Raw genomic sequence first — 14,537 nt, 5'->3', positions numbered from 1 at the left:
AGCAGTTGCTACTGCATTAGATTAATGAAAAATGCAAATTTCTCACCAGAGGGAATTAAGGGTTTCATGTGCAAATGAATCTTTGTAACTGGAGGTACAGGCAATATTCTTTCCCCAGGCAATATTCTTGTGAGCTTTCTGTATTTTTGGAGTCCAGGAACTGTTGTTATGCATTGTACATGGCAACAGAGGAAAAAGATGGCAAGAGAAGAAAAGCTGGGGAAAATTAGACATTGAAAATAAAATGAAAGGAATTTGGAACAATATAGTGAGTTTCACACTGCTGACAACAGAAAGGAAGCCTGGCTAGCTCGTCTCGTTCCTGTGTTAGCAGTCCATTGCAAAGAAAGGATCCTGGCCTTCCTCTAACCTTTTATTTTCTTTACCAACTGAAGCACCCCATGAAAGAGATTAAATATAATTTTAAAATTGTGTCATATAGGTTTCTCTTTGTGGAGCAGACAACTAAGTGTGCCTTTGAAGGAAATAATTTGAGATATACGAATGAAAAATCACCATGCAGCTGAAAAGCGCTTCTCTTAAATATGGGCCTAAATCCTGTGATTTGTGTAATGGCTAACTTTGTGCTTATTTCGTGCGAATTTCAGAGGTCACCCACAGGTTATTTCTGAAAAGTGTGAAGTTGGCAAAGTGAGAAGGATGCCTTTTGTGGCCCCCAGGTGCCAGTCAATACTGTAAGGGGTGGGGTTGGGCAGTAAAACTTACAGGCAGATGGCAAGTTCTTTGAGGTGGCACTCATCATGTCTACTCATTTTGCTCCTTTGGTGCCCAGGAAAATGTTAGCCCTGAGCAGCGGCTCCCCCCAAATACCTATTGACCTGAATTGAAATCTGCCAGTTGAAGGCATATCCAAATTCTGTGAATGATCCACTGTGGAGCACCTCCTAAGGATAGGTGGGGCACACGTGACATGCTTCTCAGGATATGAAGGGACCAAGGGAAGTCAAGGAGTGGGACTGGTGAGAGGGAAGAAGCCATGGGAAGCCCTTTGCATCCAGAAATATGAGACCAGGGTCAGGACAGAAAATGAGTCCCTGGTGTTCCTCAGCTAATCTATCTCCCCCGCCACCCCCATCCCCGCCCCAATCTTCCACTTTTCAGTTTGGAATTGCCAGGGAAGATGAAAGGTAATGGTTAAGGGAAGAGCCAGAACAGCAGCTATAGAAACCCGGGTTTGGAAGAAAATCTCTTTGGGGTTGCCTGGCTCGATCTTCTGAGGAACCTAGAAATCCCTGAATGTTGATCATCCAAGTTCGGTCTGAAGGTTTCCAGTGATGGACTCCATTCCATCAGTGTGAGGTCTCTAATTGCTAGCCTGTCATGATATTGAGGGAAAAATTGGTATTGCACACTTGGTTCTGGTTCTGCTCTTTGAAGTGACCAAGAATATCTCTCCAGCCTCTTGAAGCTGCTGATGATGCCCGCACATTCTAAAAGAACATGTGCTGGAATAGACGTTAGAACATGTGGTTTTGCTAATGACTAGCTGATTTCCTGCTCCCTCGTTTTCTTTTATTTTTTTGTCACACTAATCGGAATGCTCAATATTTTGTTAATATCACTTTTTGAAAGGTTGCACTAAGAATGGAATAGAATAGTCTAGTTGTAATGGGATCAAGGTTGAGGGTCAGGACATGATTGGTTGTGTGTGTGTGTGTGCGTGTGTGTGTGTGTTTGAAATATAATACATAGGACACTGGACATGAAATGTTTAGTCTAGAGGTCACAAACCCAAATACCTTTAGAGGCAGGAAGGTAATGGAAACATGTAAAAGAGATGGGGAGTTGGTGGTTGGAATTCCTAGAAAGACAAGAGGGAGTGGTGGGTTCTGTGACTTGAAAGACATATCCAATGTAAAGACATTTACGGTAGCTGGCCACTAAGAGAGTTGCCAATGACCCTCCCTCCCTTTGTGTTGTCCCCTTCTGCACTGCACCAGGGTTGGTCTGTATGACCACTAGCATATGGAAGAAGTGATGGTACGTCACTTCTGAGGTTAGGTAGAAAAGACTTCAGCTTCTGTCTTGGGTACTCTCTCCCTCTCTTGAGCATGTACTCTGTTGAATTACTAGCTTTGGGGGAAGCCAGAGGACATTCAGGCAGCTTATGGAGTGGCCGATGTGAGGAAATGAGGCCCATCGGCAAATGCTCGATTGAGCCTGGAAACAGATTCTCTCCTAGTTGAGCCTTAGGATGACTTCTGTGGCCAAGAAAGGCTTGACTGCAACCCCCTGAGAGGCTGAGCCAGAGTCACCCATCCAAGTTGCTGCGGGATTCCTGACTGCAGAAACTGAGATTATGGGTCTCTTGCCACGTTTAGGGCAAATTGTTATGTATCAGTAGATAATTAATACAGCATTCCAATTCACTTTAAAGCACCAATGTACACATGCGCACACTTTGACGTGCTGGTGAAACAAAATTTAGAACTCTGGTTTACAACCCTGAGCTTCTCAGTTAAGACCCGCATCTGTGGAAGTCCAAGAAAATATGGTTTAAGGTTGTACTCAGGTCATTTGGCAGCTTAGTTTCTGCTGGAAGGAAGGAGTTGGGATTCATTCAAAGCCTATATCTTAAGAAGGAAGCTATTTTCCTCACCAGTAGGAACCAGATATGATTTTCCCTATCACTATGGGGTGACAACAAACATTGGGGCAGAACCTAGGGAAATCTGCACAGATATTCTGTTCTATAATACAAAGCGTACTTGGATTAAAATAGAAAGCCAAGGGGAACTCCAGTCCATTCAGAACAGAAACACCTTTCTTCAGTGATTAAAAACCAGGAACAGGCGTCTCACAAAAAGTATTGGAAAAAGCAACCCTTACCAGAAATATGATAAATATAGGCATATTTGCTTTATTGTGCATCACAGATATTGCTTTTTTTTTTTTTTTTTTTTTTTTTACTAATTGAAGGTTCAAGACTTCCATGGAGGAAGTAGCTGCAGATGTGGTGGAAATAGCAAGAGAACTAGAATTAGAAGTGGAGCCTGAAAATGTGACTGAATTGCTGCAATCTCGTGATCAAACTTGAATAGAAAAGGAGTTGCTTCTTATGGATGCACAAAGAGAGTGGTTTTGAGAAGGAGTCTCCTCCAGGTGGAGATGCTGTGAAGATTGTTGAAATGACTACAAAGGATTTAGAACATGGCATAAACAGAGTTGATAAGAGCAGCAGAGTTTGAGAGGATTGACTTCAATTTTGAAAAAAAGTTCTGCTGTGGGTAAAATGCCATCAAACAGCATCTCATGCCATAGAAAAATCATCTGTGAAAGAGTCAATTGATGCGGCAAACTTCATTGTTGTCTTAGTTAAGTATTTGCCCCAGCCACCCCCACCATCAGTAACCACCACCCTGATCAGTCAGCAGTTATCAACATTGAGCAAGATCCTCCACAAGCAAGATTATAATTCGCTGAAAGATCAGATGATGGTTCACATTTTTTAGCAATGAAGTATTTTTAATTAAGGTATGCATACTATTTTTTTTAGACATAATACTTTTGAACAGTTAATAGACTGCAGTATAGTGTAAATATAACTTTTATATGTACTGGGAAACCAAAAATTTCCTTTGACTCTCTTTATGGTGATATTTGCTTTATGGGGGTGGTCCCGAACCCAACCTACAATATCTCTGTGCTGTGCCTGGACTTCGTCACAGAGTCTATAACTAGAGATTGAGAGGTCTCCCCCTGGCCTCCATCCCCCCCAAAACTAATAGGAACATTGGAATAAAGAAGCAGATCTTAGGGGGACAGGAACAGTATAGGACACACAGGAGAGGACTAAGATGTGTCTCTGAATCAAGAATAATGGACCGAATGGATAATGAACCTGGACAACTAAAGGAAAAAGAAACCTACGGACCAGAATTGAGAAACTTTCTTCAGGTAATGGTTTTCACCAACTCCTTAGTGAAGAAGAACCAAAAGTGTGTTTCAGAATCCTACTGACTACCCTCGGTTGGCTTTTGCATAGAAGGATGCTAACAATGAAATTGGGCATACAGTGAGCTATGTTCTATCGTGAAAGAAACCCCTCAGGTTTTGTTAGAGATAGAGCTCATAGGAGTGGGCATGCTTTTCAGTCAGGGATACCCTGTCAGGGATGTGGACAAACAGGTTAAGCTGCAGCCCCAATAGAACCCCCCCCTTGACAAGAATTGTTTCTGTCAACACAATGGACAGTCATTATCAGGTAATTTCAGAACATGCCAGGAAGCATCATATTTTGCGGAAAATTATAATCAAAGTCTGGCTGAAGCTGGGCCATCAATATAGAAAAATCAGAAAAAATGTTAAGTGCCATGCAGTGCTTGGCATTTTGTGGAAACACCAAAAATGTCAACTGGGGAGACTGAGAAAAACACGAGGGAAGATGCCATTGGAAAATAAGTGTAAAAGAAGATTAGTAGAAAATGAAAGGTCCGTGTGCATGGATTAGTCAAACATGAAATCTTGATAGCTCGTAATTTATGCTGCTTGGAAAAAAATATCCCATTGTTGGTACAGAAGTCCGTTAGTTCAGGGTATTGTCCAAATCATTGTACTAAAATACTTCTTTTTTTGTCAGTATTCTTGTTGATCTTATACTGATAATCTCCAGCAAGTTTTTGGAGACTAGTGGGCCTGGGACCTGGAAGACAGAGGTTAAAGGAGAGAGGAAGGGGAGGGATGGACCTTACTGACTTTAAGAGGAGTTGAGGCTTCTGTCACCTAATGCTTTGCAATTCGGCTCTTTTGCTATCTTTAGGTGAGACCCCATTAGTTATTATGAGGCAGAAAGGGAAGAAGGAGTCTCCAAGGAAGCCACTTGAGGAGGTGAGGAAGGCAACTGCTCCCTGTTTTCCTCAGTGGAGGTGGTGATTGGAAATGTACTGGCTGATTGTGTGTGGGGAGGGATTAAATGATCTAAATGGGAATTCATTTATTTTTTCCTAGATTTTCCTTTACCATTTTGTCCTTCTTTTGAAATTTAAAGAGTGAGGCCAGTGTGTGTTCACTGCCTCATGGAAATTATGTGATAAAAGAAAGGAGGAAAAAAAAAGATTTCTAAATCTGGCTTGTATGTTTAAAAAGCATAGACACTTAGGGGAGCAGAAATGACATGTAGACAGAATGTTTGCGAGAAAACATGCTTAAGAGCATGCTTTCTCTTCACCCTCACAAAGTAGAAAAGATTGCTTGGCTGTATCAGACACTGCTAGAGGTTGCTGTCCCAACAGCCAATTCGAGAACATAAGTCCTCAAATCTATCCAGTTACAATCTCCCTTTCCCCTGCTTGATCCAAGGGCTTCAGGGGAGTCTGGCCCCAGATCCAGGTGCTGGATGCTGACCCTTGACTGCCAATGCTCATTCTCCTTGCCAAGGTTCATTTCAGGCACGAGACCCACTTCCACAAACTAAGATGTGAATGGACAGTCTTCCTTACTTTAGCAAGCCATAGCAACACAAGATGGTTCCCTTTCTGCCTCTCAAAGTGTTGTGCCTCCTAAGATGCTTGGAACTGCAGCAGCCATCTTGCTCTCAGCCCGAGGAGGAGGTAGGCACACAGTTGGGCAGAGTCAAAAGATCCAAGAGAAGCATAGAGAAGTCAAGTCAGGATCCCAATATTTTTTTTTGTTTTTGCTTTTAAAGATTTTATTTATTTATTTGACAGAGAGAGACAAAGCGAGAGAGGGAACACAAGCAGGGGGAGTGGGAGAGGGAGAAGCAGGCTGCTCGCTGCGCTCGATCCCAGGACTCTGGGATCATGACCTGAGCCGAAGGCAGACGCTTAATGACTGAGCCACCCAGGTGCCCCAGGATCCCAATGTTTTGTTGTCAGGAGTTGTCCTACCTCTGAATTTCTTTTTAGGTGGTAAGATATACTTATTGTTGAAGGTATCTGAATCTGCTTGTTTTGTGTCCTGCAGCCAAATGCATTCTAACTGGTACACTGGCTGAGGGAAGAAAGGAACATGGAAGAGAGTGAAGGGAGAGAAGAGATATTAGCAGTATCTGGAACAAGGGAATTTGTCACCAGCCCCCCCCCCCCATTGCGAATTATTCCATATCTTCAGTCCACCCAGCCTCTGCTCAGGTAGACCCCATACAACTCCTGCACCCAGGGTCATGCTAGTCTTTCTCATAAATATTTGGTGAGGATGTGCCTCCCACAGCAACCAACATGAGCCCTGAGGATTGTTCAGCAGAATCGATATGCTCCCCTGAAGCAGAAGCAATGTCAAACATGTTAAAACATGCAGCTTATACAGCTTTGTGGGACACTTATCTGTCAAGATTATTGTACTCCTTGAGTGTGGTTCTGAAAAGCATTCCCAAGGACAGCTGGGTCCAGCAAGTATAGCCCTCCTCAACTGCAAACTGGTCACCAGAAATCTGGACTCTCCCCTGTCTCTACTGTAGTTTCATTCCTGTGGATTTTGGCTGCTTGGTATTCCTCTAACTTGCAGTCTGCCACTTTCCATTTGCTTGTCTGTTGTTGACAGCTGTCCATCTCCTGACACTCCCTTTTGTGTCTTGAAACCAGCCTCAGACGACCTCACCATTTGCCTCCCTCCACGGGTAAACAGACACAGATCAGCACGGCTATTATCCTGAGACTCTCCCCAGATACGTGATCAAAACATAGAGGGTCATCTAAAGGCCATTTCCTCAATTTGCCTAATCTTCCACCTCTGGTAGTCTTTGAAGATGATATAGTTCAGAGGTTTGGCCGCGGGGCTGGGAGAAAGACAGGATGGGATAATGGCAAGGTCAAATGGTTTCTATGGGAAGGAGATCTGACCAACTGAACATGGAAGAGTGAAAGTGGGTGGGGGGAGGATGGCAGGGAAAAAGAAGAAATGGAAGAGGCCTAAAGGGGGACTGATATGACATTAGGGAGCACTGCTATGAATGTGTGTGAAGGCAAGGCTGTGAAATTAGGTTGCCTGGGTGTGTTCTGTGGCTTCCTTACTTATATCTGTTAGTCTTGGGTAAGTTATTCAGCTTCAAGTCTCAGTTTCCTCATCCATAAAATGGGGATAATAATGAACCTACTTCACAGGGGTACTGGAAAAATTGAATGAAATAAGAGAATTGCCTGCCACAGAGAAGGATCCAGTAAATGTTACTTTTATCATTATTTTTTTTATATGTTGAGAGAAAAATATCACTTCCATCCTACCTAATTTTTAAAAATTTTATTTTAAAAATAAAAATTGCAGGGCACCTGGGTGACTCAGTCAGTTAAGTGTCTGCTTTCGGCTTAGGTCATGATCCTGGGGTCTTGGGATCAAGCCCTGCATCGGGCTCCCTGATCAGGGCGGGAGCCTGCTTCTCCCTCTGCCCCTTCCCCCACTTGTGCTCACTCTCTCTCTCAAATAAATAAATAAAATCTAAAAAAAAAAAAAAATTGCATATGTTTAAAGTGTACAACATGATGACTTGATATACATATACACAGTGAAATGAAATTGTGGTATAATTATATAATGGAATATTATTCATCCTTAAAAAAGAGCAACATCCCATTTGCAACAAAATGGATAAACCTGGAGGACATTATGCTAAGAGAAATAAGCCAGACACAGAAAGAAAAAACGGCATGATTGCACTTATATGTGGAATCTGAAAAAGTCATATCCTACCTACTTTAAAAAATTATATGAAGAAGCTTAAATACTATTGGTTGACCAATGGAAAACTTCTCTCTCTTATTATTGGATTTATAAACTAAAAATACAATTCATACCGTATCAGTCAAAAGAAATTTGCTACGCCAATACCACGGCAGTTCCTTATAGTTTACTTTCTTCCTTTTGCTGTTTGTTCATTTCTGGCTTCAACATCTGCCTATTACTTTCCACTTCTCCATATACACAAATGTAGAATATTGGAAGACAATTATGCCCCTTTTAAGTGTTACAGATGTGAATTTCACAAAAAATTATAGCAAAAAAGCCCAACATGCGATATTTAATGGCTTTTGTAAGAGTCATTAAATTATAAAAATAATACCGTCTGTAGTAAAGTGTATCAGATTTGGCAGGGATTATTAAAGCCTATGGATTAAGCCTAAATTTCCTTTGTTTTTCTATGATAGTATCTTTTAGTTACAGGCCCATTATTTTCCAAATGTAACTTAGTTATTAACTTAAAGGCCAATTAGACTTTTCATTATTCTTTCTGCTATTCATCCACTCTCTTTGAGCTGTTCATGGGCAATGAAATGCCTAAAATTATCTACAGAAAAGAGAGAAGTAGAAGAAAAGAGCCCCAGAAGTGAATGAGCAAATAGATCTGGAATAATTGGGAGCTGGCTGTGGGGTTATATATTATTTTCTATGGGTAGTAAGTGGTTTTTAGACATACTTAAAACCGGGAGAGGCAGTATAAATAAAAATGTATAATTGAAGTCTACATTTATCTGATAGCTATTTCAGTTGTTTTTTTCCCTATAAAAAGAAACTTCCATTTCCCCAAGCCCATCGTTGAGTTAAATCAGAGGTAAAGAATCTGGACTATTGGATAAAATGAGGAGTCAGGAGTCATGATCTTCTGCAGGTGGGCAGCCGACGGAGCCACCTCCGCAGAACAGCAAGCAGGCCTCCTGTCACTCGAGGAACTCAGAACCAATTGAGATGGGCATCAACCAGGGAAAAGCAATTCCTTTTGAACCAAACAGAACTTGATGAAATGGGGTAGAAAATGGATGGCAGGAGACCTTTCCAACCTGTTATGTGTTAAAGAATAGGATTTCTGTTTCTGTCTGACCTCCGAGACGTCTTTGCAGTAACTGAAATACTGTGATGGATAGTGCCGACGCTAGAAGTCTTTGAAAAATGCTCTCCCTCTGGCCAAACATACAGGTAGAATTCATTTTCCATATTCAAAATTCAGATCCTATTGATTTTTTTATTTAGATGTGCTCAGCCAGCCATAAGGACCTCACAGCACAAAGTCGAATATTTTTTGAAGGCCCTGTTGGAAGAGTATGGACCCACCGCGGGTCATGTGTACATTTCTAGCACAGTGTGAATCCAGGGTTAGGTCTGAAGATATGGGCACACCCTGGCTTGCCCAGGGATGGTATGATGTGTGTGAGCAGGAGCTCTGTTATGGGCCGAATTGTGTCCCACCAAAATTCATATGTTGAAGTCCTAACCCCGAGTACCTCGGAATGTGACTCTATTTGGAGATGGGGTCTTTAAAGATACATTAAGTTAAAATGAGCTCATTAGGGTGTGCTGTAATCCAATATCACTGCTGTCCTTATAAGAAGAAGCAATCTGGGGCACGTGGGTGGCTCAGTCAGTTAAGCGTCTGCCTTCTGCTCAGGTCATGATCCCAGGGTCCTGGGATCAAGTCCCGTGTCTGGCTCCCTGCTCAGCGGGGACTCTGTTTTTCCCTCGCTCTGTCTCTTCCCAGGCTTGTGCACACTCTCACTCTCTCTCTCAAATAAATAAATAAATAGATAAAATCTTTAAAAAAAAGAAGAAATCTGGACACAGCTGTGCATGGAGGGAAGATGAAGTGAAGACACAGGGAGAAGGTAACCATTAAGCCAAGGAGATTCTTGGACTTCTAGCCTCCAGAACTGTGAGAAAATAAATCTGTGTTGTTTACGCTACCCTGGCTGTGCTCCTTTGTTATGGCAACCCTAGAGCCTAATATGGCTCTATTTGCAGTACATTGAACTTCATTAGACAATCCATGTCTACACTCAATAGAGGCTGGTCCCCAGCACTGAGACAAGGTGGCCCTTCTACCTCTTGGCAGAGGGGTGTGTGTGGGGGGAATCAGCCTAAGGAGAGGGGTGTTAGACCAAGGGCCCCTAGAATCGGGGAAGGGGAGAGGGTATTGTGTGAAAAGAAGGTCCAATTTTTTAACAGAAAATCATCCTTTGTTTTCTTTTGCGAAAGCTTTACATGTTCATTGTAGAAATAATAGGAAATACAGACAAGTAAAATGAAGAAAGAAAGTGTAACTATGACCTCATCACTTGGAGGTAATTGTTCATACATTGCTATAAATATTTCCAGATTTTTTCCGATAAGTACATGAATTTACACACACACACACACACACACAGACACACACAGCAAAAGGGAATAATGTGTTTTTTATGATCATCTTTTCATGTCAGTAATTTTTTATTTGGGTCACTGTTTCTAATGTCTGATATTATTTCATTATATTGATTATATCCTAGAAACGGAATTGGTGGGTGGGATGTGTCCAAGCTTAGGCATATGTCCTGGCTTTTGATATATGTTGCCAAATTGCCTTCCAGAAATGATGCATCCATTTATATTCAGAAAGTCTATTTTGAGCGCAACATAAAGCCCTGTCACGGGTAACTCTTGACTCAGCTGTTCAAGGGCTTTCAGCCAAATTCCTAGGGAGGAGAGTGTAGAAACCAGAGGACACTGAAAATCTGGGCAGTGACTCAGGACACTCAGAGGCTCGATGCGGGAGCATCCAGTGCTGGTGGAGGGGGCATTTCCTCCTTTAGCAGAGTGACAGGTGGAGGGAAGCTTGGCAGGATCAGCACGTCCCACCACCGAGACAGGAGCTGCAAGCTCCACCGGGAGGGGCCGCATCGGGTCAGCAGCTAGGCGTCTACTTGGAGAGCACGGCATCCACGAAGTTGTGGAGCATGAAGAGGTGTGAAGAGGGGACTCACGTTGCTCACTGAAGAGTGGGAGTAATATCCCTGGTGATCTCTGAATGAGCTGGGAGGAACCGTGGGCTGAGGTTCCAGGGACTTCACTGCAGGGAGCCTGAGGTCACGGAGATTATGACCCCTGGTTGTTAATTTTATCCCTCATGATTTCATAGCCTGGGAAAATACAGGTTATACTAGGGAATGAGAACAGAAGGGCCGATAGCCTTTGCAGTTTTTATGCATTCATGGAAGATGCTATTTGACTTTGGTTCTCTGCCCAGTAGAAGAGATCCCAGGGGGGGCATACTTAAAAAGAAAACCAAGCTAATCTTAAATGAAAAAGAAACTGTTTTATAAACATGAAAATTATGGGGCACTCAATAAAAGGTGTTGGCAAGTAAACTTCTGACACATTGTATGATAAAGTAGGTTAGCTCCTCTTGGGAGAAGAACTTGAATTCTACTTATCATTAGATCAGAACTTCAACAGGAATCTCGCTAAGGAAGATAAGCGGTGGTCTCTGATTTACTGGTGGATAGAGCATAGTAGAAAAGGGAATAGCACCTTCATTGTTGTCCAGAAAAGTATTGTCACCCTTCTTACTGCGTTTCAAGACATTCACAGAGCACCTGATCATCTTTGGGCCATGGACCTTTGCTGGTCAGACATAACCTATACGTGAGAAGGACAGTCACGTTGATCTTGATAGGGACTTTGCCTGAGAAATAATAATGTGTTGTAGATAAAAAGCGAAGAAGTAACATTTTGTTTGACTTCTCTGAAATGTAGATTTAGCTGCCAAAGTTGCTCCCAAAAGTAAACTTATGTTCTGTACATTTGCCCAAGGCAATGAATAAATTTCCAATAAAACAAACAAACAATTCCTTCCTTGGGGTTGTTTTCTTCTATCTTCAAGTGGTACCATGGAGAATTAATTACTTCATAATCTTGCTCACGATTGCCTATCCAATTAAACACAGTTATGGAAAAACAGGGCTTACCGTCTATCACTGGTTTTGGCTGAGAACTTTTGAGGCGCAGCGAGGGCCGGAAGCGGGTTCGGTCGTTGAAGCTCCAGCTCTTCTGTACTTTGGTGGGGCTGCCCTCGGCGGTGATGTCGGTGCTCGGGGACCTCCTGTCACCTACTGAGGCTTGTCTGCTCTTAATACTCTGGCCCCTGGGGCTAGCCATGCGTACTCGTTCCTTAAAACTTAGCTTCTGACTGTGGACAACAGAGGCATGATTATTCCATTTCAAGCAATTTCTTCCACTCCACTTGGGTCAATACTGAGATGAAACTGTATATTATATTTCAACAGACAAACGTTTTCAGCAAGTAGGAGCATAGCAATGTATTCTTCCCTTATTGAAAACTGGAGCTTTATTTAATCTGTTTGCATTCGTTTGAACTCAACCTCACTGTACAGGTAGGCACACCCTTCCTGGATTCATCACAGAAAGGACTGACGTTGGGTATGGTAGTTTGTACACAATTACACTGGAAATAACCAAGAACTGGTTCGGTGTTTGCTTTAGAAATAGATTTTAGCTTTCACCTCAACTTTTGAGATTTAAAGAAAGTAATTTTTTTTTATTTGGGAGCATATCTCTTTGTAATTTCTAAGCATTTCTACAGGGATGACAGTTACATATACATATATATCTACATTCTGCATGCATTTCATATTCCAGGCAAAGATTATGATATCCATAAATTCATGCAATCTCATAGCAGTTGGTAGTACTGCATACATAATACTAAACATACAACATTTAACACCCATTTTTTTTATGCTTGCATTCATTCTTGTGAGACAAAAACCACACAATGTAGAACAGCCCCAGCATATAATGAATGTGATGACTGATTAACGGAATGAGATGGTATGTTCACTAACACAATTTCCTGCTATCAAACAGGTTATTGATTTGCTGTGGCAGCTACTGGTAAATTATATTTGTTTAGACATTCAGTTCTCAGATGCCAGCGAGGACTGAAATGCTGTGGGTTGATAAAGGAAGCATCAGCAACAACAACAAAACCCGAAGTGTATCTCCATGCTTTCCTAATCAAAAGATGTGGTGTGATGTGGTGGGAAGGGCAGGTTGGAATCAAAGAGACTTGGGGTTTGGAGTCCTCATCTCGAACATAAAGACGAAAATAGCAACATAGCTAAGGGATTTTTGTGGGAACCAAGTGAACTGTAGGAGGTGCTCTGTCCCCATTTTGTTTGTGTTCTTGTTTCATTTATAAAGTGCTGTGTTATTCCTCAGGAAATGACACTGGTAGCCAGCGAGAGCCCCAGGACTCTTCAGGGTCTGCCGAAATGAAGGGTGAAGGGTCTGAGGGCAGTAAGTTGGAGCAGCTACTCTGAGAGGCTCAGACCCGCAGTCATGCTGCAGCCTTTCTGGGGCATGAAGGAGGCAGTGTTCTCATGGACACGGATTATCCGAGACGAAGTGGAGCCCTTGTTTTTTCCACTTACCGCAATGTCCACTGTCCCCAGCTGCAGCATGCCAACAGCAAATGTGTTTAGTGGTTATGTGTTTTGTAGCTAACAAGAAACAGTAACATTTATTTTTCCATGCCTAGTTGCTTAACAAATGATATTCTAAAAAGACACCACATTTTATGTGTTTACATGAAAACAAATCAAATAATGAACTATGGTGATCAGAAAGTCCTGGTAACAATAAACAAGTCGACCATGCAACTGACTGCTCCCCTCTGAAATGCAGATGGAGCTAAGTTCAGCATGACTAGCTGAAGGCACATGCAAAGAACAGGCTGGCAGTTTTGTGATGGGGTCAGGTGGGTTCAAGGGTTCTTTAAAACAATCCCGTCAGTCAAAGGCTTTCTCTGCACTTGACAAATGCATGATTAAATGGTAGATCACATCAAACAACAGCAACGATAACATATAAAACTGCATCTGTTTATGCTGAGGCTAGGTTCTCCATGTCATCCCAAACCTTCAAATCATTTAAACAGATCCTCAAAGGGATAGGACCCAAAATGTCTACTCTTCTCAAACTTTGTTGTTGTTTTTTTTTAAATAGTAAAAATTTCACATGTCTTTTCAGTTTTAGCACATCTGTTCCATCATTTAAATTTGTGATGATCGGGTTCAGGAACATATGCTCAACTCTGCACCTTTATTTAGATGAACGAATGGCTTAAATTTACATAGCGATCACTGCAAATGTTCTCACTGTACTTTATCTAGTTATTACCTTTTCTGGAACTCATAGATGCTAATTACTGCAGAAGGTTGAGTTTCGTTAATATCAAATTATTTTCTCAAACTTTAAAGATATATCTCTTTCTTATACCGACTAAATGAAGAAGAAACTGATGAAAACATCATAAAACCACTTAATATAAAATTTAGTTTTTCCCTTTTAAGAATTTCAATTACTGAAAAAGTAAAAAAAATCTGAAATAAGTATCAGCATCAAACCCTCCATGGCTAATTTACAATAATGAAATATTTAAAAACAATTGCTCCTGTGAAAATATTTTTAAAAAGTTGCCTCTATGAAACATTTTGATAGCATCTCTTTCATGGAAAGTGGAAATAATATTTTTCTCTGAATCTTAGTACTATTTAAAGCACTTAAAGTTGATATAAATGAGTTCTAGGTACCATGTCCCTTTTTGTCCTTCTTTTTTTTTTAAAGATTTTATTTATTTATTTAACACAGAGAGAGAGAGAGAGAGAGAGAGAGAGAGAGAGACAGCGAGAGAGGGAACACAAGCAGGGGGAGTGGAAGAGGGAGAAGCAGGCTTCCCATGAGCAGGGAGCCTGATGCGGGGCTTGATCCCAGGACTCCGGGATCATGACCTGAGCCGA

The 14,537-nt window shown here is 41.7% G+C and overlaps 1 protein-coding gene across 5 annotated transcripts in view; it reads right to left on the bottom strand.

Moving 5' to 3' along the window:
- KCNQ5 (potassium voltage-gated channel subfamily Q member 5) overlaps positions 1–14,537 on the bottom strand; it is a 509,046-nt gene that overhangs the window by 50,068 nt on the left and 444,441 nt on the right. For all 5 annotated transcript variants that reach the window (XM_045867079.3, XM_045867078.3, XM_045867080.3 and 2 more), the window contains one exon: positions 11,685–11,905. In XM_045867079.3, the coding sequence (XP_045723035.1) occupies positions 11,685–11,905 (221 nt within the window). The remainder of the gene's footprint in view (positions 1–11,684; positions 11,906–14,537) is intronic.

This window comes from Mirounga angustirostris, unplaced genomic scaffold (assembly GCF_029215605.1).
Source record: "Mirounga angustirostris isolate CCGP_5_RB_7025 unplaced genomic scaffold, mMirAng1.0.hap1 SCAF_8, whole genome shotgun sequence".
Classification (NCBI taxonomy): Eukaryota; Metazoa; Chordata; class Mammalia; order Carnivora; family Phocidae; genus Mirounga; species Mirounga angustirostris.
This window is presented reverse-complemented; position numbering and strand designations above follow the sequence as displayed.